General features: G+C 41.2%; 2 protein-coding genes across 5 annotated transcripts in view; one reads left to right on the forward strand and one right to left on the reverse strand.

Moving 5' to 3' along the window:
- The window catches only part of Eqtn (equatorin), a 31703-nt gene extending 21818 nt beyond the window's left edge, over positions 1 to 9885 (forward strand). For 2 of the 3 annotated variants that reach the window (XM_076934657.1, XM_034503543.2), the window contains exons 7-8: positions 556 to 709; positions 1979 to 9152. In XM_076934657.1, the coding sequence (XP_076790772.1) occupies positions 556 to 709; positions 1979 to 2351 (527 nt within the window). In that variant the 3' untranslated portion in view covers positions 2352 to 9152. The other variant, XM_076934656.1, reaches the window with a different exon arrangement.
- A 6389-nt stretch (positions 9886 to 16274) lies between these two features.
- Tek (TEK receptor tyrosine kinase) overlaps positions 16275 to 25509 on the reverse strand; it is a 117087-nt gene continuing 107852 nt past the window's right edge. For both annotated transcript variants that reach the window (XM_034503307.2, XM_034503306.3), the window contains exons 19-23: positions 22847 to 22917; positions 20974 to 21014; positions 20025 to 20121; positions 18033 to 18132; positions 16275 to 17275 (exon numbers count right to left, since the gene is read on the reverse strand). In XM_034503307.2, the coding sequence (XP_034359198.1) occupies positions 17201 to 17275; positions 18033 to 18132; positions 20025 to 20121; positions 20974 to 21014; positions 22847 to 22917 (384 nt within the window). In that variant the 3' untranslated portion in view covers positions 16275 to 17200. The remainder of the gene's footprint in view (positions 17276 to 18032; positions 18133 to 20024; positions 20122 to 20973; positions 21015 to 22846; positions 22918 to 25509) is intronic.

Below are 25509 nucleotides of genomic sequence, written 5' to 3' on the forward strand. Positions count from 1 at the left end.
TAATAATCTCTTTTGAAATAATAAGTTATTTAAAGTAGTTTTGAAGTAAAGCCAAGAAGAAAGGCTGCTACATAAAAAAAATTGTCATGAATACTTTGGGCTTAAAACCACATTTTGGGGGCTGGAGAGATGGCTCAGTGGCTAAGAGCACTGACTGCTCTTCCAAAGGTCCTGAGTTCAATTCCCAGCAACCACATGGTGGCTCACAACCATCTATAATGGGATCTGATGCCCTCTTCTGGTGTGTCTGAAGACAGCTACAGTGTACTCACCTACATAAAATAAATAAAATCTTAAAAAAAAAAAAACAAACCACATTTTGATTAGTAGAAGATTTGCAAACTTCTGTGAATCTATAAAGTGGGGTTAAGTACAGCTATTCCAAGACCGTTATGAAAACTAGAGAGAAAGTGTATACATGGCCTCCGTGTAGCCATTGCGTGGCATAGGAAGAGTGGGCTGTGACTACTGCAGATACATTCAGCGTTCCTTATTCCTCGAGGAAAGCATGCGTGACACTCAGTTTTCCATTGTGTTTTCTTTCTTTCCTCCCAGCCTCTGATTTGAATACGACCAGTGAAGACCAACTGTCAGAGCTAGAGGAAATCAAGCTCAAACTAATGCTGGGAATCTCACTGATGACACTCATTCTCTTAATTCCCCTCTTGATATTCTGTTTTGCCACACTGTATAAACTGAGACACCTACGGTAAGCCTACTAGCCTTTGCTGACTTCAGAACTAGTCCATGGTGCCCTGCTTTCTCCTGCCTATCTTTAGTGGATTGATGGGAACAGGTCTCCTCTTCAGTAATGTGTAAGACATTCAGCTCGAATCCACTTCCTCTAAGCATTAGGAATGTGGGCCCTGTCTCAAGGAATATCTCACTGTTTTAAATAAACACACAGTTAATTAGGAAGGAAATAGAGGCTAAACAATGCTTCTTCCCTCTGTATCCCTGCAGAATAGCCCTGGAACATGAAGGCTATTTATTCTCTTGTAAGTCACTCATTTGCTTGGGATTTAACATTTTTAATTTTTTTGGTAGCCTTGCTTAAGACCTTGAAACAGACAGAAAATCTGCAATTTTATGCCTTGAGGCCTAGACATTTGTCTTAAATAATCATTGTTTTTTTATATAAAAATATTAAATTCTGCCAGGCAGTGGTGGCACACACCTTTAATCCCAGCACTTGGAAGGCAGAGGCAGGTGGATTTCTGAGTTCGAGGCCAGCCTGGTATAGAGTGAGTTCCAGGACAGCCTGGGCTATACAGAGAAACTCTGTCTCAAAAAACCAAATATATATTATATACGTTATACATTATATATATCATATATTATTATATATCATATATCACATATCATATGTATCATGTATCATATATCATATATTATATTGTATACATTATATATGTTATATACATTATATATATACTATATACAGAGAAACTATCTCAAAAAATCAAATATATATAATATATATATTAAATTTCATTTGAACCTGAAGGTCTGATTGATCTCTTTACAACTTTTTTTTGTACACTATCATAGAATACTTTTAAATGACCCCACACAATTGCTTTTTAATGTTCACAGTTATCATTAATATTACTCTTTTGACTGTGGTGCTTTGATGATATATTTCTCTGATTCATTAAACCTGTAAATTTAGATATTTATTCTCCCTAATTCAGCTTCACTTTGTGTTTCTTGTTAAGCATTTATTAATTGAGGCAACTTTTATTATTGGCTTTTAAATTCTAATATTGCAGTTTGATATAAGGTTGCATACACTAGATACTGCTGGTTCATTCACAGGAGCATTAAGTACAATATAACTATAGGGAAAGAAAAACTGTACCATTTGCATTAATTAAGTAATACATTGAACATAATCCATTTCTGTTCTAACTTCTGATTTGAGTCATAAGTCTATGCAACTAAAGACCACTCTTGATGTGTACTCTCTTCTTTGTAGTGACAAGAGTTATGAGAATCACTACTCCGTCAACCCAGAGTTGGCAGCTCTGTCTTACTTCCGTCCGTCAGAAGGTGTGTCAGATACATCATTTTCGAAAAGTGCAGAGAGCAGCACATTTTGGGGCCAAGCTTCTTCAGAGGTGAAGCGATCCAACATGAGAAGGTCAAAATCTAAGTCTATGGATTTTTCTGCAGTCCCCAATCAAACAGTCTTAACCGGTGAGCCAACCTTCCTCCCTCCTGAGGAGGCAAGCTTCCTCCCTCCTGGGGAGCCCGGTGAGCAGCTCATCATGGAGGATGTCCATGTTGAGGCAATGAATGAGGTTGGTGATGAAGTGCAAGGAACAACTATTATTGTTGAGGAACAATAACTGGATAAAGAACTTTAATTCTTTGGTTATAAAAACAGATCTTTGTGTGTCACATAAATGTTCTCATTTTGATACTGCACAGTTCAAAGACATCTACATTTTCTGAAGTCCTAAAGACATATTCATTAAAAAAAAAAAAACTATCACAATTATTATTTGTTATAAGAATTATTTAAGTGAAAATGTACAAGGAAACCATTTAAGGGAAACTTATCAAATAAACTCGTCATATAGTCTAGAGACTATGACAGGTCTTCATGACTCGAGGTAGCTCAGTGATAGACCACTTGCCTAGTATACTCAAGGTCACCTTGGAGCCATCAATCCACCCATCTTTAGATCAATAAAACTTCACACTAAGGTTCATTTTAAATGAAGGCATTTACATCTTTACCATTACCTATTCCTGGCTACTGCTGTCTAGTCCAAAGCAGAAAACATGTGGCTTATGTTTCATTAGCTAAACAGTGGTATCAACAAGAGGGAAAACCAGGTCAGTGGTGGAAACTGCTAGCCTAGCATTCTTGAGGTTTTTTTTTGAAGTTTTGCAGCTGCTCTCACTGGCCAGGAAGAAAAACATGGCTAGCAAGATAGCTCAGCTGGAAAGTGGTTGCCATATCCAAGCCTGACAACCTGAGTTAGATCCCTGGAACCCACCATGGAATGAGCAAACCATGACTCAACTCCTGCTTGTCCTCATATCTCCAGGCATAATGTGGCATGGGTACATGTGCATGCACAAACATGACAATAAACAGAACATTTCCTCCATTTCTAAAGTACTCGTAATCTTTGGGGATAATATGTTGTGCCAGTTAATCACAGAAGAGAACATTTCAGCAGGTAATTTCCTAGAGAGGGTGTCATTCTCTAAATTGTTTACAGTTCTCTCTACCGCTAGTCCCAGGCACCCAGGATCATTGTGTTTTAACTGGAAAAATGCTCAAAGCCTGACTCAAGTTTATTAATAACTACGGAAGTTTATTAATAACTATAGAAGCTATCTATACAGAGGACATTTTGATTTATGAAATAGAGATACTGTGTACTTTGGTGGGATGATTCTAGGGCATGCATCAGGTCATTTGTAGGTATGTGGAGAAGACCCAAGGTAGATGTCAGTGCCTTTATCATCCTTGCTCTTGCCAACAGGCTTCCATTTACTGGCTGCCAGACACTTTGCATCACACCGAGTTATACTATGCCACAAAAGGCACATTTATTTTACAAATCGAGTTATGGAGTCTCATGGGCTATGGATGTGCTTAGTAAAATGCATCCGTAGCATGCAGAGGGCCCTGGTTTTCATCATCAGTACCAAATAAATCTGGGCATTAGTGGTACACACCTGTAATGCCAACACTGGGGAGGGAGAGGCAGGAGGATGAGAGATTTAAGGTTATCTTTAACTACATGGGGAGTCTGAGGCCAGCCTGGGCTACAAAAAGACCGTGTCTTAAACACATGGAATCTCAGGTGAGTCATGCCTTGCCCGAGTTCCTTGCTTGAGAGTAGCCATGATCCACAGAAGGTCAAAGGGCCCTGGGAACAAGACAGTCCAAAGGACATCAGTTTTCTCAGTGTTATTTCACCTCATGAGAAGTTCTTTTTATTATCTTTGGCTTGGGAAGATGTTTTTTCTTTCCTGTGGAGCATAGCTACACTTCTCTTCCCTGCCACTTTGAGAGTCCTTTACTCTCCCTTTTCTCTTCAGACTGTTTCACTCACCATTGTTTGAGAGGGCAGTTCACTTCCACCTTTGAGTGACTGTGGACTATATACGCCTCTACCCACGAGAGAAAATCCATCTCAGGGCAGTTGCTCACTTTGTCCTGGTCCTGCCCAACAGTGGACAGTTTCTGATCCACTGTGGGTAGTCGTGAGCATTCGCTTCCCTCTGCCAGGTCCTTTTGCCATGTCCCAGGCCTTTCTGACAGTTCTAGGGCTGGCTGTTTGCTGGCAGTTCAGGTACCTACAGCCATGAAGGTGGCTGAGGGTTCAGTGAGCTAATGGCCACAGGTGCTTGGGTGTAGCGAGGCACTAAGGAGCCCAGTTGAGTCTCCAGGTGTGGAAGGGTTTGTGGGAGGGTGTCATGTAGTGATACTAAAGCTGCTAATAGTCCCTCACTTTTCCCTCTGGATCTCCACCCATCTTTTAGAAGTGTGAAGAATTTTCTTGTTTGAAAACAGATGCAAAGGACCACTTTCAATTCAAAGTGTGTGAAACAAAGCATCATAAGGAAGGTTAATGACTTTAGTATTATTCTTACTAAAATGGGCAAAAGCAACATGTTGACTATGCTTTGAAAGTCATCTGAGTATGTAGCCCAGTTATAGAACCCTGGTCTGGCATGTACAAGGCCCTGGGTTTAATCCCCAGCATCATCACAAAAACAAAACCAAAGGTTAAAAAAAAACAAAACAAAAACCAAATAAACAAGCAAAAAACACCTGGCTTTTCAGACTCCTGACACAGCTTACAGATAACTAGAAAGAACAGTCCGGGTGTTTGAGGAAGCTGGTGAAGGTACATGAAGGGTGTTGGGCAGTCTCCCATGCTGTACTGTAGAAATGAGATGACAGCACACAGACCATGTACACTTGTCCACTGCTGATCCTCTAAGCTGTCAATAAACCTGCATTTCCTGAGCAGGTTTCCTAGACCTCCTGGCTTGCTTTTGGGTATCTCTCCATTCTAAAGTGCCCAGGTCTCCTCAGTGCTTCCTAGTATGCCACTCACCCAGCCTTCAAGAACTGCTTTAAGTTCTGCCTTGCAATAGCTTGGATTGCATCGTATAGCTTCTGCTCAGTGTTTCCTTCTGCTTGTATTATGGGCCAGTTCTTACAGACTGGCTGAGGTAGGTGAGAACTGGCCTGAGACCTCGGAATCGAACCAGGAGTCCATCCCTGCAAGTCTGCCCAGCATTGCCCTAAAGCCTTGTTTTCCGTTCCTTCCTGCATCAAGCCCTAAGGTATGCCTAACAGTGAGATGCTGGGGGGAATCTTTCACGGAAGGGGGGTTGTGTGCTTTGGGGTGGTCACACAGTTCCAGAATCCTGGAGTGGCAGGATGTTTAGGAAGCTGGCTTCTGTGTATGTGATGCCATCCTTCAGGGCAAGAAAAATCCAGCATCTGCCTATGATCATCAAGGTGGGGCCCAAGGGCTGTTGGGGGCATGATGGGAACTGGTGAGGCCGGAGAAAGGTGCTCTGAAGGCTTGGAGCATCATGGGAAGTGCGTGAAGGTGACATCCTCAACTGTCTCACATCTGAAATCATCATAAGGGATTTTCTGCTCTGGGGAGAGTTTTCAGGTGGCAGGGACTCTGTTGAAAGTTGAACCCGGATGTTGAGACTTGCAAATACTCAATGTTGCTGTATAAAGCAATTACCAATTAAAAGTAGCCATTTCCTAGCCAGGGGGAATTAAGGTGGTGCTGATGCAGAAGCTATCCTCCAGTGGGTGGTAAGAGAAAAAAAACACCCATAGTGAAAACTCAGATTGTTGACATATCACAGCAAGGCTGCGGTTGAAAGGAAGATTAAGGGTTAACAAGGGAATATTTAGAGTACAGAAGCACATGAGTGAGGGACCCAATAAATGAGAAGGCATGAGCCTGGGTGGAAAGACAGCAGCCTCCCCCCCCTTCTCTCTCTCTCTCTCTCTCTCTCTCTCTCTCTCTCTCTCTCTCTCTCTCTCTCACACACACACACACACACACACACACACACACACACGTCTCCAAAGCCAGTGAAAGACACACTCAGATTCTATGCCTTCTTATTTTCTTGTTTCTAATACAGCTGATGGTAACAGATTAAATTGCCAGTCAGGAAGGCTTCTAATGCGAGGCTTTTGCAGAAGAGACCACCTCAGGCCATCCCAAAGAGCTAAATGTGGGGTAACCAAGAAAATCTACAGCTACATCTTGACTGTCATCATTAACTCTTCTTCCACAGTAAAGCTACATGCTTGTCATATAAATGTGGGAACAACGAGAGCTTAGTGTAATTAGCAACACCAGAGACACCAGCAAAGATCAGAGGGTAGTGATGCCAACCAAGTGACTGATAGTGCCAAGCTACAAACCCAGCAAAGGTGGAGTCAGACACTGTAGGGCTTCAACCATCCATAAGCATGACCGTCTCCTTGGTTGGGCCAGAAAGACATGCTCTATTGGTTCTGGCCCACCTTAGCTCAGAGAATGAATCAATCCTAATAGAGCCTACTTCAGCCCTGGTCAAATTTCTGTCATGGACATATAACTTGCAACAAAAGAATTCCATAGCTTCCCCCGACCCCCTTTCCTGAATGAATGAAAGTCCTCTCTCTCATTTTATTTTTTCTTAATTTTCTCACTTTTTCTCAATTTCTCACTTTTGTGTAATTCTTAATAAAGGTCAACTCCATTTTTAAATACTCCCATTAGATTCTGACAACAAACCCAGAGTCACTGTCTTGGGTTTCTCTTTAGTGACCATTATGTGTCTAGTGCCTCAGAATCATGTATTAAGCACAACTGGGCTGAGAAAAGTGCTTGCTGTCTTACTCAAAACCCTGCAACAGCTGAAGCTGTTTATCTAAACACAGCTTCTGGTGAGGTGGCAATGTATAATGCTTTCCAAATTTTAGCAGCCAGTAAACTCAAAGTATGCCAATGTGTATTTCTGGAATAGCCATGCTCATTTAAAGACAAAATAAAACCCAGAAGTTAAATTTAGATCCTGTGATTGTAGCATTGTCGGATCTCTCCTTCCTCCCTTTTCAAGCAATTACCTTTCCAGTATATTGTTTTGGATTTCAGTAGATTTCTTAATAGAACATGATCAGCAAGTTGAAGGCTGTTGATCGGGGAAAGCTTATTGTGTAAAAAGGATGCATGTGTGTTGTGTGTTGCCAAAACCTGCAGAGTCTCTAAAGTAAATTAATCAGAGTTCTAAGAGCTTAATTAGGCCACATCTCGTTTCTGAAATATGTTTAGGAGAAATGTTAGTTACATAATTAATAAAACAAAATGGATCTTTGAAAGGGGGAGGAGGACATTATTATTCTAGTAAAAAACAGGAGGTGCTGCTAGAGGTGGCGTGGCCCCTCCGGCTCTCCAGTTCTTGGCTCGTGTTACCATCCAGTGTTCCTCAGGACTATAGATCCATATGCTTAAAAATTTTGCTTGCTAATTCTGAGATTTGTGTGGTGAGTGAAAATGGCCTTCATTTGGTGTCGAAGTATTTCGAGAACATGAAGTGCTTTGGTCAGAATCTCAAGAGAGATGTACCAAAGACCGGCGACCCTGATGGTTTACACGGGATTGTGTTGTAGACAAAGGAACAGCTTCGCTGGGTGAGGTTGTGTGCAGTTCTGTGAGTCACCCATCTATTTGAAGTGTCCAGTTGTCACTGGTTGGTAATAAAGTAAGTGGATTATATCTAAAAATGATATGTCCAACAGTTTAGTTTGTAAATGAGGCTGGTGCTTTAATACCTACTAAATGGTAGTATTGAGGCAAGTTTGTAGGTAAAGTGGAATAATTATTTTTTTGCCACTCATCTAGAGCTTTAAAAGATTTGTCATATTGCGAAAGCATTTTTTTACCAAAAAAGAACTTCACAGACTCCCAAAACTGATGTGTGTCATTTAGTTGCTTATCTCCATGTGACACAAAATGTCATGTACTTTTCAGCTTTTCCTTGCGCTTAGAACCTTATCATCCACCAGGGGGCAGAAGTGGGAAGTAAATGACCACATTCCTACTGAGCAGTTTTCCACTGTCTGCCATTTTCATTAAAAACAGCTTCGTTGGCATTGTTGAATTTTTCATCACAAATTGATAATGCCTATCTTTATTATTTGAAGACTCAGAATTGTAAATTCACTTACCCAGTCGAAGTCACTTATTTCCCCCAAGTCAAGAACTACTGCCCTTTGGGATAACTTCAGACATACAGAATAATAGCCATTTTTCTAAAAATGTTCTAACATTTGTGCTTCCAGTTAAGATTAGATAGGGGGACACAGTCACCTTTAGTTGTCACCCTGTGATGCTATGTCTGTGCCATGGATTTTGCGTTTGTGTGTTATTGATGGCTTCATTTGGAAATGACCCTCAGGAGTACTGTCAAGCACCATCCAGAGAAAATGCTTGCTAGGGAAGGCTTGTTCAGTTGATGGAGGAGAGAGTGGAGAATAGTCTTGATCTCATTGGCACAGGAAAAGACTTTCCAAACAGACACCGTTAGCACAGGCACCCAGATCAACAATAAGTGGGACCTCATGAACTTATAAAGTGTCTGCATGACAAAGGCCACTGTCATTTGGCCAAAGTGACAGGCTACAGGATGGGAAGACACTTTTACTAATTACATATTCAATAGAGGACTAACATAAAAATATGCATAAAACTCAAAAAAAAAAAAAACCCAATATCAAGAGTACAACCCAATTAAAAGTGAGGTACAGATCTAAACAGAATTTTAAAAAGAGGAAACTCAAATGAAGGAGAAGCATTTAAGGGTGGCACCCGAGAATCAGTGGGGGTCACCTTAGCTATGAGTCACAGCATTGGGGATATGGAGCCTGAAGAGACCTCCTCCTGTAGCCAGGCAGGAACTCCAGGGACAGGAACAATAGGAACATCAACCTACCTGCAAAACTTTCAAACCAAAATTTACCCTGTCTACAAGAAATGCAGGGACGGGGGATGAAGCAGAGACTGAGGGAACAGCCAACCAATAATTGGCCTAACTTGAGACCCATCCCATGGGCAAGCACCACCCCCTGACATTATTAATGATACTCCATTATGCTTGCAGACAGGAACTTAGCATGGCTGTCCTCAGAGAGGCTCCACCAAGAAGCTGACTCAGACAGATGCAGAGACCACAGCCAAACAGTGGGTGGAGCTTGACAAGAACCTAGCATGGCTGTCCTCTGAGAGGCTCCACCAAGAAGCTGACTCAGACAGATGCAGAGACCACAGGCCAACAGTGGGTGGAGCTTGAAGACTCATGTAGAAGAATAGGGGGAAGGATTGTGGGCCAAAGGGAATAGGAACTCCGCAGAAGACCATCAGAGTCAACGAACCTGGACCCTTGGAGCTCTCACAGACTGAACCACCAACCAAAGAACTGGCTAGACCTAGGCCTCTCCATGCATATGTAGCAGCTGTGCAGCTTGGTCTTCATGTGGGTCCTGAACAAAGGGAGCTGGGGCTATCCCAAAAGCTGTTGCCTGTCTTTGGGATATATTTTTCTGTCTGAGCTGCCTTGTCTGACCTCAGTGGGAGAGGATGTGCCTAGCCTTGCTGAGATTCGATGTGACAGGGTAGGGTGATACCTGGGGACTCCCCACCTGCTCAGAGGAGAAGGGGAGGGGAAAAGATAGTAGGAGGGTATGATTGGGAGGGGGCCAGTGAACAGGATGTAAAGTGAATAAGTAAATAAAATGAAATAAAAAATATATAATTGCTGCCTGTCTCTGTACCAATACCATGCAGTTTTTATCACTACTGCTCTATAGTACAGTTTGAGGTCAGGGATGGTGATTCCCTGAGAAGTTCTTTTATTGTTGAGAATAGTTCTTGATATCCTGGGTATTTTTTGTTATTCCAAATGAATTTGCAAATTGCTCTTTTTATCTCTATGAAGAATTGATTTGGAATTTTGATGGGGATTGAATTAAATCTGTAGATTGCTTTTGGCAAGATGACCATTTTTACTATATTAATCCTGCCAATCCAGGAGCATGGGAGATCTTTCCACCTTCTGAGATCTTCTTCTATTTCTTTCTTCAGAGACTTGAAGTTTTTGTCATACAGATCTTTCACTTGCTTGGTTAGATTCACACCAAGATATTTTATGTTATTTGTGACTATTGTGAAGGGTGTCATTTCCCTAATTTCTTTCTCAGCCTGTTTATCCTTCGAGTCATCCTTTATATCATCTGCAAATAGTGAAATAAGGGTTTGCAGCCCCATGAGGAGAGCAACAATACCAATCAACCAGAGCTCCCAGAGTCTAAACCACCAGCCTGGGAGCACATAGGGAGGGACCCATGGCTCCAGCTGTATATATAGGGGAGGATGCCCTTGTCAGGCATAGGTGGGAGATCCTTGGTCCCATGAAGGCTAGATGCTGAGTGTGGGGGAATTTGAGGGTGGGGAGGTGGGAGTGGGGGTGTAGGTGGGGGCACATCCTCATAGAAGCAGGAGGAAGGGGGATGGGATAGGGGGTTCCTGAATGGGATGGGGTATGGGGTAAGGGAATAACATCTGAAATGTAAATAAAATATCCAATAAAAATTTTTAAAATATATATATAATTGCAACCTAATTCCAATTAGTGTTTATAAAATTTGAATCTATATAACATGTAATTTAAATATTCATATGAAAGGAAGAAAGATGACTAAAAATTTTCAATAAAGTCATGACATTCACTTCAGCCATTTTCTATAGTATACTAACTGATAAATTCTATGCTTCAACTTCATGGATTGATAATGTTAAATTAGATTTTATATAATTATTTGCAAGTTTCTATTATGTAGAAAATATAAATTTTGTGTTTCTTTTAGATATTTCCTTCATTCATTTAATTATAATCAGTATAAAAAATATTCAACATCCTTAGGCATTAAAGGGAATAAAAATCAAAACAACTTTGTAATCTCATGTTAATACTAGTCACAATGGCCAGAGTCAATAACACAAGTGACAGCTTGGGAGGATGTGAAGTAAGGGGACACTCATCCATTGCTGGTGGGACGGCAAACTTGTACAGCCACCATGGAAATCAGTGTAGCAGTTCCTCACAAAGCTGGGAAGAGATCTCCCTCAAGATCCAGCTATACCACTCATTCATCCATTCATGTATTATGTCTACTTATTTAAAATAGATTCCTCTCTCATACAGTACATCCCAACTACAGTTTTCCTTCTTTCCACCTCTCCTAAGTCCCTCTCTTCCCCTCCTCCCCAGGATCCACACCCCTTCTGTCTTCCATTACTAGGAGTCCTCACTAGGGCCACCCTCATAGGTTCCAGGAAATTCCAATCGCACTAGCTTTCCCCACTACCTGCCCAAGTACCCCTCCAATTCTCTCTCCCTCCATCCTGTTCCCTCTACCACATCCCTCCTGCTCTGTCTGGACTCATCCCTAATCCATCCACAAAATCTATTTTTCCTTCCACAGGAGATCCATGTGTCCCCTCCCCCATGTGCTGCCTCCTCTTTACCTAGCCTCTGGGTTTACTTATTGTAGCTTGGTTATCATTTACTTTATGCTAATATCCACTTATAAATGAATACATACCATATTTGTCTTTTGGATCTGGATTACCTTACTCAGAATTTTATCTAGTTCCATCCATTTTTCTGAAAATTTTATGATGCTTTTTTTAATAGCCGAGTAATATTCCATTGTGTAAATATACCATATTTTCTTTATCAATTCCTTTGTTGAGGGTCATATAAGTTGTTTCCAGTTTTTGACTATTATGAGTATAGCCACAGTGACATGGTTGAGGGGATGATCTGTGAGATCTACTGGATGAGTGGACACTGTGGGGGTGGGGCTGGGGGAGGCAGCAGATGGGTCTAGCCTGAAGGATTGGACCTCAGGGAAAACAGAGAGTGCAGGCCACCTAACTAGTCTTCTGGCAAGTATGCCCTGTGGTTAAACAGGAGATGTCTGCCTGAGTTTGGGACTGGGACACAAGGAGAACTTGGGGGAGAGATACAATGAGGGGATGGTCCGTGGGATCCACAGAAGGCACCTGGGGAGTTCCCTTGCAGCTCTGGGTGGGGGGTGGGGTGCTGAGGGATTTTGTCTACTTGGGGAACAGAGAAAGCAGAGAAGGTCTACAGGCAACCTATCCAGTCTTCTGAAAGAGGTGGCCTGTCTAGCTATACTACTCTTGGGCATATGCCCAAAGGGCTTTATTCTACTTCAGAGACATTTGCTCAACTATGTTTATTGTCGGTCTATTTATAATAGCTAGAAACTAGAAACAACCTAGATGTCCCTCAACAGATGAATGGATTAAAAAATGTGGTACATTTACATAATAGAATATCACTCAGCTGTTAAAAATGAAATCATGAAATTCACTGGTGAATCGATGAAATTAGAAGAAAACATCCCGAGTGACCTGTCCCATATGTATTACCTTATATGTGGATATTAGCTGCTATGTAAATGATAACCAACCTACAATCTGTAGAGTCACAGAAGTTACATATAGAGTAAGGACTGGGCATGGAGGGGCAGATTATCTCCCTAGGAAAGAGAAATAGATGAATAGATGGGGTTGCTTGTCTTATAATCATTGTTGGTGTGTTAGCAAAATTGGATAGTATCAATAAATTGTGTCAAATATATTCTAGTTCAAAGTACTCCATTGAGGTACCTAAGATGTGAATTATGTGTTTACTGAATATGATGTGTAAATTAAACATTTGCCCTTTGACATTGCTATCTGCAAAAGACTCGAAGCTCACAGACTAGATTGACTGTACTTTTATTCCAGCCTATGCAAGCCTTTGATATTGTATGAAAACAAGTGAGCAAGCCATTGACTCTAATACAAGATAAGCATTTTTAAAGGAGATGGGTTTTGAGACTGGAATATTCCACTCATAAGTTATATGAACTTTAACTTAGGTATTCAAGTGCAGTAGACTTTGGAAAATGAGTTACATTTTGTTTTCCTTTCATTAGTTCATTTGAAAGTTCCTGATTACCTACTAAAACTATGTAGACACCATGCTAAGTTCTAGACTAGAAAACCTAATAAGAAACTAGCCTTGTTTGTAATGGTGTTTTCATGAAGGGGGAAACGTGAGAGGTAAAGAAACAGGAAAAACAACATAGAAAGCATTGGTTTCTTATTGAGCAGCTCTGTTCACAAGACCATATCCCCCTTGGGCAAGAGTGCCTGCAATCCTGTGGACCTATGTCAAGTACGCACACTTCAACATGGCAGGGAGAAAATCTATCCCATGAAGACTATCTTAGGGTTTTACTGCTGTGAACAGACACCATGGCCAAGGCAACTCTTATAAGGACAACATTTAATTGGGGCTGGCGTACAAATTCAGAGGTTCAGTCCATTACCATCAAGGCAGGAACATGTCAGCATCCAGGCAGGCATGGTGCACTATCTGAAATGCTGGGTGTGGGACACCAGGCTCTTATGTATCAGTTCTCTCCTGTAATGGATGGTCCCACAGCATCTCCCTGGGCTTTTGTTGAAAGAATAATATGAGGGGTGGGAGCTCTAGTGCATTTAGTAGAGATCTGGAGTAGACAGTCTGCTACATAATAAGACCCTGTTCCAAAAGGATAAAAAACAAGAAGCATTTATAATGCTCACTACACTACCTTGTACAATCCCGAATGTTCCCCACCAATCACAAGAGCAATTACCCTGAGAATAGGGAGGAGAGTTTTTTTTTTTTTCAAGATGCCTTTGTATTTTGTTACTATGGACATTTAATCTATTTCAAATTTCATTCCATATTTTTTTCATTAAACCAAATGAGTTTCTAATATTGTGTCTGAGTTATCTTATCCAGGTGTGTGTGTGTGTGTGTGTGTGTGTGCGCGCGCAAAGGTCGTAATTTTAGTGAATGCTAAGGCTTGCTTGGAGCTGGTCCTCTGGAAAGAGAAAGATGACGTGATTAGGAAAACTAATCACATTGCTCAAGCAATCCTCAATCTGTGCATTGCTATAGATATTTCTCAAACTTTCTCAGAGAAAACAAGAAGGAGATACAGCATGAAGTTTTAATGAGTGCATTTCAAAGACTCTATTTTCACAACGGGTTCTAGAGTTGACTGAGCATGGAAAGAGATGATGGTTTGAACTTCAAACCCAACTTCCTATGCACTGAGCATTATTCTGTGAATGTGCAGAGTTGAAGAAATGAGCCCCTGGCATTATAGAGGCCATTTCTCATATTAGTATTTCTTTTTCTCTACATACTCGACATCATTTTCTTGATGTTAAAAACCTTACCAGGTAGATATGGTGGTGTATTCTTTAATCCCAGCAGCCCAAAGCAGATGCAAGAGAGTCACTATTAAGTGTAGCCCAGTCTACATGATACATCCCAGGGCAGCCATGTTTATACAGTGAGACCCTATCTGAATAAACAGAATTACAAATTATGTTCTTAACAAATTATATCCATTTTCTTTAGCTATCCTGGAAGCAGAGCTTGTCCTTATCATAAATGCACAGAAGTAAATCACCTGATTTTCATTGTTGTCAACAGAGCAGATTTTCTTGTCTTAGAGGCAGTATCATACCAGTCATGGAACAGAATCAGGCCTGGTCTGTGTTCCCTGAACCAGCACTGTCTTAATCTCTTTTAGGTTAAGGTTTGTATTTTTTGTTTTTCTCTTAGATTTGTATATAATTTGAAAGCAGGCTGTCTTGTTTAGGGTTTCTATTGCTGTAAAAAGACAATGTGACCATGGCAATCCTTATAAAGGAAAACATTTAACTGGGGTTGGCTTAGAGTTCCAAGGTTTAGTCCATTGTCATTATGGAAGAAGCATAGCAAGATGCAGGTAGACATGGTGCTTGGAGAGGTAGCTAAGAATTCCAGAGCGGCCATACCTGTACCAACAAGGCCACGCCTCCAATAACGCCACTCCCTTTGAGGCTACAGGGCCATTTTTGTTCAAGCCACCACACAAGCCTATGGAAACCAGACTATATTAACTTTGACTGTAGCTCTAAATAAAAGCCATGGAACATTCAGTGTGAAAGCTGCAGACCACAAAAGTAAAGGGTTTCCTCATCAGTGGTGGAGCTGAGTCACAGGTGACCAACAGTATGTTCACTGTGCTGGAAGTCAAAGACTTTGCTGTGATAGCATGCTCTCAGCGTTGTATCTAGCATGTGCTGCTATGGGATTATAAACTATGAACTCATTCTTGCCATTGACGACCTTTTATTTTTTAATTATTTTGAGAATTTTATATATGAGGAGGACTGTATATTCTTTTTACTCCCAGTCTCCTGTCACTCTTCTCATGGCACTCTAATCTCTCTCAAATTAATGACCTCTTCTTTAATTTTGTTGCGTACATATGCATACACACAGATGCACGCATGCGTGCAAATGCACAACTTGCTAAGTCTACCGCTGCTCATATGTGTATTTGTTTAGACCTGGGTTTTCTCCACTATGTGGCTGCAGATTCTTTATTATGTCCTGGATTCTTCTCTGGCCTCTTTTTGGTTTACCAGCAGCTAGCTGTATGTATAAGTGGTTTTGTAGAGGGATGAATGCTGAATGATTGCCTACTTCACCATCTTGGTGCTCTCCCATTTTTTTAAATTCAAGTTTCCATTTAGTTAAGTAAACTATACGCTTGCGGCAGCATTGTTCCTGTGCTTTGTATTCTCTTGAATATGCTATTATGAAAACTAGTGCATTTTGGGGTACATTGAGTTACTTGTTTAAGTATGTTTAATGGTGTGAAAAATTAGAAAAGATTCTAATTCTAGTTCCTTGTATTAGAATCTAGCATTGGTAAATGTACCGCTACGTACTGTTGACATCATTCTGTCAACTGAGGTTGGTACTGAGGAAAATCACAAGGATTCTCAACAGCTAACACATGAACATCTACAGTGCTGGAGAAGGTTGCTGGGGTCTTTGATGGTAATGCCTGCTAAACGTTCAACTTCTTTCTCTCCTATGGGTGAAGCTATAGATGGGTAGATGCAATTAGAGGTGTGCTCCCCTGAGGCAAAACAATGAAGTAAGGGGGAGAGTTGTAGAGCTTACCAGCCTTGTATACTTTGCTTTCCTGACCTGGGTATGTACTCACCAACTCCATGCATCTTAACACGACATATTAAAAATAATATTTCCAAATATATTTTTATGAGACACACTCCTGGACAGAATGTGGGTAGACAAGACATTTATTCACCTACAGGAGGAACCATTAGCAGGAGGTGGCTACCACATCAACAGCGAATTCACAAGTGATCAAAACTGCAAACTTTTACAGTGTGTGATACACGTGGGGATATGACAGTCAATACATGTGGGGATGGTAACTCCATGTCATAGATGTCACACATCACTCCTGAATTCCTATTTTTACTTCTTAAAATGTACAACAGATTACTATAGAAACTAAATGTAAGTCCCATCAATTTGCTTTTTGACCTTACTTATATCTCTCTAAAGGTTCTTAGTCTACTAAGTTTTTAGATGTTAATATTTTTGAATGATTTGGGTGCTGTAAAATCACAGGAAAAATTGTCACATGACCAAACAAACTGGCTTCTGCATGTGAGGAGCAGACTTGAGAGACACTCTTTTCTGCTACTTGGAATGTTCAGCCTCTCGTGTAGTAACCCACATTTAATATAATTGTACATTTCCCTCGCTTTTCTTCCTGTGCTGTCAAGGGAATGGCTAGGTTAACAAACAGTATCTTATATGTACACAGTAAAATACTTTTTATCGCATTCAGTTATAAAGGAAAATATCAAAAACATCTAGGACAATTACAAGTTATGTATTACAGTATTTGCACTCACACCTTCCTGTGCAATCCATGTTTTTAGAAAAATATATTATATGAAACCACAACCAGGCATCCCGATCTTAGCACATTCTTACTCTGAGCAGTATATACAGTCATATTAGAGTCAGAACACACTACAGATCCACATGAGCTGTATGATGAGGGTCCCAAACACATAGCACAATATATACACTTCTATATCACATCTCTTGGCAGTGGGTTGCTCGCTTAGTACAGGTGTCAAGGCGCACTCGTGGCAGTGAAGAGAAATGGCAATTGTCCATGGACACCTCCCTAGGCTGCTTCTTCAGCAGAGCAGTCAATTCCCGCGTAGGTAAACTTCTCATAAAGTGTGGTGTTCACGTATGTCTGAAACGAGAAAGGATTAAAATACACCACATTGCTTCTGTCTCTTCCTGGAGCAGCTAGGTCAATGTCCTGGCTTCCTTATCTTTCACAGCTGGGGGCGGGGGAGACACCTTTTGTTCTCACTCCCTTTGTGTGTATGTGACAGTGTTTGTGTTTTCTTCCTAATTTCATCCCTTGACTTCTAAATAAAATTCCCTACTACTCCCCCAGCCCTAGTTTCTGACCTCCTTTGGTATCTCATTGACCTCTCCCCAAAAAGGTTCACAAGTGTAGGCTCCTTCCCTGGCCACACTTCTTCACTTCTCCCTGTATGGACAATCTTGCTAACCTAGATTTATTTGCCGGTTGACCCGTAAATCGATTCAGGCAGCTACTTTTTAAAATGTTCAATAGACTTTCTTTACCCTCCACACAGTAAACTATAGGCCAGACTTTGTTGTCTGTATATTCTTGGCCAAATCACTTAACCTCTTTGTTTCTTCATATATAAATTTAAAGAGACGGGCCACATGAATACGATTGCTTTCAGCTCTAAGAGATAGGTTGTATCTTATTGTATATATGAGTGACTATATCTTACATAGAAATTTTATTTTCTTCTAGCTTCTCAAAGTTGGGGAGCATATCTGTTATGTGCCAAGAATACTAAGGCTATTCTTAGAACAGCTTGTTGAATTATATCAATGACTTCTTAGTGATCACCTTGAGCACATCACAAATTCCCAGGGAAAGAGGACCTGTATCAAAGTGTACTCACCTTTCGTTCTTCCAGCATCCTGTTTAAAGACACCAATATCTGGGCAAATGATGGTCTCTCATAAGGCTTCTCCCTCCAGCATTGTCTCATTAGATCATACCTTTGAACATAAAGAGTGAAATGATTAACTCCGAGTGTGCTTTAGACCTGGGTTTAACATAGGAATGAAGTATGAGACAGAAGAAAAACAAAATTAAGTCACTGAGAAATGTGACACTGTCAGGCATAAAATATATACAGTCTACTTAAAAAGTTACCAAAGTGCCTTCCTCTCCTCCTCCAAACCCACATCCCCTTTCTTCACTTGTAGGTCTAGTGCAGACTTGTTGCCATTCTTTTAGAACTTTGATCTCAGCTATTGTAGCCATGTGGAATGAACTGAGTTAGTTGTCTATAGCAGCATTTCTTTTGGAATACTACCTCTCTAAAACATTAGTTCCCCTTATAAAATGCCCATGTGTGTCCTGTCACTAAAAACAAATGGCATCTTTAACCAGATGCAATGGACCAATTATTGACAGACATTCTAAGAACTAGGAAACAGCTCATAGACACCAATTCTGTTGGAACTTTGATCTTGGACTTCCCAGATTTCAGAACAGTGAGAAATACATGCATATATACATATATACATACATATATATATAATTGAATATCCACATATAATTATGATGATACGATTAATGTATTATATAATAATATACAACATAGTTAAATATAATTATATATGCACATTTAATTATAAATATATACATGAATTAATTCTTCTGAGAATTTTATACATTGTATTTTTATCATATTAACCCACTTCAACTCCTCCAAGATCTATTCCATATCCCATATCCAACTTATTGTCCTCATTTTCTTTCAAATCTGCTAAGTCCAGTTATTGCTGCCTCTTTACTCTTAGTTCTGTGACCATCCACTGAAGAATGTTCAACCTACCAGGACCCACACCCTTAAAAAAAAAACACTGTACCTCTTCTGGAAGCTATTTTTTACCAATAGTTCTTCAGCTGGGGGTGGAACTTCATGTCTACCTCTACCATTAATACTGGGGTTTTGTCAAGCTTGAGCCTGTGCTGGTCATATACATACTGTCCCAACTGCTGTGAGCTCGTATGTGTAATTTCCCTGTTGTTCCCCCAAATATTGTTTCTTTATTGTCAGCCACAGCCTCTGGTTCTTAGAATCGTTTGCTTCCTTTTCCATAATGCCCTTCAAAGACTTAGGAGGACAGAGGATGATAAGGATATCTCATTTAGGGCTGAGCACTCCATAGTCTTATTCTCTGTACCTTGACCAGTTTTTGGGTCTTGGTGTTAATTACCATCTACTGAGGAAAAAAAAAAAGAAATTTCTCTAATGATATTTGAGAGATACACTAATTTATGGGTTTAACAATGAGTCATTGGGACTTGGTTTAATACCATGTTCCTTTAGCATAGTTCTCTTCAGCCTTATAAGTTGTCTAGCTACAGGTCCAATTAATGGTCTTGAAAAATGGCTTTCATCTTATGGAGTGGGCCTAACATCCAGGCATAAAAAAGTTGGTTACTACCATGACCTTCATGGCACTATTTTACCTGTGGACACGTCTTACATGCTAATTGTTATTATAGCTTTCAGGGGCCATGGCTGGATAACATTGGTGATTACTTTTCTTCTCTGGCAGTGTATATAGCATATTTTATCACTTACTTATTGGAGTGACTCTAAAATCTCTACACCAACCTGAATTAGAAGTCTCCTGCCTTTTTCATGATCAATTTTGTATTTCATACTCTTCTGTCCTTGTCCTTCCTCACTCCACCCTTCTCAGGAGCTGTACCTTAATCACTCTCCTAGGCGTCAACAGCAGGGAACGTTGCTGCTCCTTGCTCGTCGCATCTGATATCTTAATGTGAGTGTGCCACTATAGGTGATGATGACCCTCTTAGAGTCACATGGAGAAAGGGAAAGATGAAATAACCTCAGTGAGGCCTGACTTACACCTCATCATCACAGTTCAGGGGCTTCTCCAGCCTGTAGCCCTGGGGCAGCTTCTCGTAGAGTTCTGCACATGTCATGCCACAGTATGGGGTGCCTCCTGGAACACAAGAAGTAGGGTCTGTGAGTCCCACTGACACAGAAGGCTGTGTTTCCTGCTCTGATGCTAAGCAGCGAGTAGGGAGAGGATAGAGAACAAGCACTCTAAGTGACCTCCTCCACAACCTTACAGTGTACCAGGCTGGACTTACATCACTGACCACACCACAGTACTACCACTCCTTGAGTGTAGAGAGCCCACCAAGACCTCACTCCTGACAGTATCTCTCCTTTCCCCCGATTCTCCTATGCAGAGCACATCTCATGTACCAATGACATTTCATTTTTCATACCAGAAGTCTATATTTATGCAATTCCTACTTTACTATACAGCATAATGTAGAAAAGTTATCCACTATTAGAAAACCTTCAAAGGAAGGGAAATCCTATGTAATACCTCTCATTACTTTTCAATATTGCAACTTGCAACTTAAAGATAGTAATTTATAAAACCATGTTATACATAAAGTGTTTGGCTCAGGGTATGGGTTTTTGCCGGTGAAATTAAATGGCCTTCAGGATGGGACTTTTACTGGTTGTGTAACATCCATCTAAAGTTACAAGGGTAACTTGTTACTGCTCTTTGACACTCATGCACAGGCAGAAACAAATTAGAGTGAATCTCACAGCCATGAGGCCCTTAGTGTTAAGTATGATGTTAATACACGGTGTTTAGAAACAGAAGGGTGGACAGTTGTCTTCTGCTGCAGAAACACTTCTATTTGCAGGTCCTATTTGCTGCTGGCATTGGAGGAATTAAAGAGCGTCCTGTGGAATTGGGCTATGGGGAGACTCTGGAGGCACTAAGCCCTTTGCCCAGTGTTTCACCTGGTGGGTAAATTAAAATACTCACCTAAGCTAACAATCTCCCAGAGCAATACACCATAGGACCATCTGCAGGAGAGACAGCATAAAAAAAAAAAATGTCATCAGTGAATAGGGTGACCACTCTGGCTTCTGCCCTCCACCCCCCCAAACCCTGATGAGAAACTTTTTATCAAAAGAAGAAATGCTAATCATATGCTTTCTAGGGAGAGACCTGCACACAGCATGGGTTCCTCTTAAGTTAGTAGAGGGCCTCACAGTTGGGGGTGGGGGTGGGAGTGGGGTGACTCATCTTTCCAAACAACCCAGTAAGCAGTGAATGCTACTGTAGAAGACAATGAATTCTACACCAAACATCTGGGAGATGAGACCCTTCTCTGCTGTCTGATACCTGAATGGTTAGTATAAACTACTGAAAATACAAGACCCCTAAGAATAGTCCTCCAAAGGAGACACCCTGGTGACGCACGTGCAGTGAGGACATGGTAGTCTCCTCCTCCCTAAATAAGGACTCTGGGACAAGCATTCCCTCCCTGCTGGCCTTACTTTCTCCTTCTGTAATAGTGTACAAGTGACTTGTCGCTGCAGGCTGTAGGAAGGCATGGCCCTACCATTATGGCAGCAATTGTAAGCTGCTTCCTCTATGCTAAGTCCAGGGAATGGACTCATGAGGATGCCCCTACACCCTTTCTCTCTCTAGAAGTTATGACTTCATCACATGAAGTTTGTATGTGATGGCAGAAGACACCTTCAAACCTGACACTTGGGATTTTATTTTATTTTTTCATTTTTTTTATTGGATATTTTATTTACATTTCAGATGCCATCCCCTTTCCCCATTTCCCCTCCCTAGAAAACTCCTATTCCATGCTCCCTTTTCCTTTTTGCTTTTATACAATTTTCTTTAAATGTTAAAGGCTTTATAAGTTTGGTGATGCTCAATCAGAAGTGTAACCCAATACCTAGATATATCAACTATCTTTGACTGGTGTAGACACATGAACATCTGCCTCCCTGTTTCCCCCCTCTTTCTCTCTCTCATCACCAAGCTTCTCCTCTCCTTCTCCTCCTCCTCCTCCTCTTCTTACTCCTTCTCTTCCTCTCCATACTCCTCCCACCTTAGCTCCTCCTACATATCACCCTTCCTGTTAAAATAAAACTTTTCTCTCAAAATACAATTAGAGCATAATTATGTCAATTTGTACCAGTGAGGTACAAAGATAGTCCCAATACCCAGTCCATCATTTTGTTTACTAACCAGAACCTCTGTCATCTCTCCTAACTAAAACACTTAGTTCTGAACCTGGCTTTTTCCTTGGCTTTAGAATGAATGTCAGCTGAAAACCATCCACTCAAATCTTTTCTCTCAAGGTAAATAGCCAGGATTGGCTATGAGACTATAAGTTTTCAACCCCATCAGAAATCCAGAATGAGTGAGTTAACTAAAATTGTGGGAAGCACAAAGCATAGCTTCTAAACCTTAGACAATTTATAGAGACCTCTGAACACCTGGACAGTCCCTATACTACAAAACGTTGGAGCATCTGATCTTCAGCCTTCTGGCCCAGGATCATCTGACAGACCTTAGTGCTGCAGAATTATTAAGGGCTGATTACTCTGTCTAGGCAGATACAAGCAGTCGACTATTCTGCAGACACTTGGGATTTTAATCGGAAACTTCTATTCTGCAGCTTCGTTTTATCCCTCTTTTATCTGCTGCACATGCCTGGCACACCTAGTGGCAGTAGTGGGTCATAACATATGTAGCTGCCAGGTCCCTGAGATCAGGCCAGTGGAATTGCCTGTACAGTATCCCAGGGTATCCCTGCTTCTCTTTAGCACTTCTCCCAAATATATACTTTTTTAAGAAAAAAATTCTGAGAGGCAAGGTGCTTACTTACACATCACTGTTGGTTGTATAGACACTATAGTTCAGTGACTCAATTGCCATCCAGCGCACTGGGAGCCTTCCCTAGAGAGAACAAAGTGAGGTATCACTTAGGGAAGACTTTGTGTTTAGAATTACAGACATAGGCACAATAGACTCAGGAAACCTCGGTGCGTGAATTTTCAACCACTGGCATGTTTTCAAATTCAAAGATATGCAAACAGTGTAAGCCTTACTCCAGGGAGTCTGATGTGAGTCTGTCTATGTGATTTGATAGTCATTCAGCTATTCACCTGATCACCTTGTGCTTGGAGTGGCACCCATAGGTTTTTTTTTTTTTTTTTAAATAGGGGACAGGCCCAGAAACTGAGAATGTAGCTATACTGTGAGAAGGGGACAATGGGGACAAGGGCTGAGCTGGAGAGACCACCTTAGAGGTGTGTTGCAGGATATTTGATCATGCTGTGAACACCACGATTGTGTTATTTACTGAAGGAAAAAAAAAACTTTCTAGTTGTGGTATAGCTCAGCCTTAGCACACATTTTTATTCCCTCTGGCTAGAATATAGACACGCCCTTAGTATATACCTTTAATCCCAAACAATGAAGCTAAAGTTAGTTTGTAGAAGGATGCATGTTTTGAAACTGATGTCTAATTGAGTGACACACAAAGTGATGAATCAGAAAAAGATTTGCAGAATAGGATATGCCCAACTCTATGAAAATAGAGATGAAAGCGAAGCTACTTGAGGGAGAAGTGCAAAGAGAGAGGGAAGAGGCTGTTTTACGGGGACTGTTGTACAGAGACAGGTTGAATAGAGAGAACAAGCTAGACACAGGTGAAGACAGAACAAACCAGAGAATGAAAAGGAGTCGGAAGATTAGAACATATTGCCAAAGTTAGTATGAGGCCAAGCAGAGTAATTTAGGAGAGCCCCAGAGAAAGAAGCTAGATTGATTCAGTCAGCTTGGAGAGGAGTTTGAGCCAGAACAGCTCCGTTGAACCAGCCAGCCAGAAGTCAGAAAGAACAAGAAAGGGTAAGCTTATTCAGCAGTAAGTCTCAGACATTAAAAACATGCTAGGCTTAAAATAGATTATATAGAGGCTGGAAGCTTCCAGGACTAGGCCTATGTGGACAGACAGGGGCTGTAAGCCTAAGAGAAGACAATTCTATTAGGCATATAAAAGATATTGCAACAGAGGTGGGCATGTCTGGGCTCCCATTAGCATTTGATCAATGGCTACAAGTAATAGCTCATTTAGTGCCATACTATTTAGGCTGGGTAAAATGAGGTGTAGCCTGGATATTGTGAACCTGTGTTCCTACCTCCCTCAAATTCTTTACGGTTTGGAGGATTCCTATGCAACTGTGCAATTACATGGCTGACTATTAAAATGATCTATTCCTCCTTTGCTCCCTCTTCTCCTTCTAGAGATGCCCCAACTTTCAACAGTGCCATCTTAGCCTATAAAATCAGAAGGGTTTTGGGGATCTTTCTCAACCTGCTTTTGCAGACATTCTACCAGGCTGCCCTTCCTAAGACCATCGCCTCCACCCTCAAAGGTAATTCTAAGTGTGTGGTCCTCTCCCAGTCCGTTGTGGAATGGCTGTACATCCCAAACTGGGATTCCATATTTTAGGCTCAGGTTCAAGAGGGTCTTCCCATCTACCTACTCACCCTACTCCCTCATACACTTTCCTTCTTTCTATGTCAATCTGGGCCCAAATCCCCCACCTGTTCCTCTAGCTCACTCTTACATCATAGCCACAGAATGGAAAGTATAGTCATATCAGCTGCTGTCTTCCCCACAACAAGCCCACAGGCTTTGGCCTTCATACTGCCGAGGTTCCATATGTGCATTTGGATTTCATCCATTTTCACTCTCCCTGTCGCCTTGATTCAGCTGCTGCCTGATGAACAAACTCTTCAGTGAGTGCTCTACCTAATAGAGCTCACCCTCTAATGTCCTGTTCTCTATACAGGATTATTGTTTGAAATGATTAGTTTACAGATGTGGGACTTTACTTTAAATACCATCATTAACATGATGATGTTAATGATGGTATTTAAGTCCTAAGTCCTTGCCTGAGTTTCAAAGCCCTTCACTAGACTTCACAGGGCCTCAAAATCCTATCCCCGCTGCATCTTCAAACCTTGAACTTGAATTCACCTTTCTTTTTGTATTATATGATCCCCCAAAAGTCTTAATGTTCTCCTTTGATTCCAGACTTCTATATTGGCTCCATTATCCAGCTCTTGTAGTTCATCTTCATATCCAATAACTATCTACTCAACATTCACTCTGTTAACTTAGGAGCTGACCTCCTTCAAAAAACCCTCCATGACTTCAGGGAATGATGTGCTCACGCATGGGCGCTTGAGCAGGCGTGGGTTTCTGTTGGGCTGTGTTGTTATTCCCGAGTGTGCTGCCACAGCTCAGTCAGCTGGAACTGTGGCTCAGCATGGCACAAGCGCAGGATCTTTGACTGAGTTGGTTCCTCGAAGCACCGGGCAGCGAGTGCTGAGGAGCCCCACCCTGCATTGGGAGAGTTCTCACTCAGTTTGAAGTTGGGGGGTGGGGGGAGGGAGGAGGGCTCTCAAGTGAACCTGGAGGCCAGTGTCTCCATTAGGGGCTTCCAGGTGCCACTGGGGAGAGCCTGGACAAACCGAGAC

The sequence above is a fragment of the Arvicanthis niloticus genome, chromosome 5 (genome assembly GCF_011762505.2).
Source record: "Arvicanthis niloticus isolate mArvNil1 chromosome 5, mArvNil1.pat.X, whole genome shotgun sequence".
In the NCBI taxonomy this organism is placed as follows: Eukaryota; Metazoa; Chordata; class Mammalia; order Rodentia; family Muridae; genus Arvicanthis; species Arvicanthis niloticus.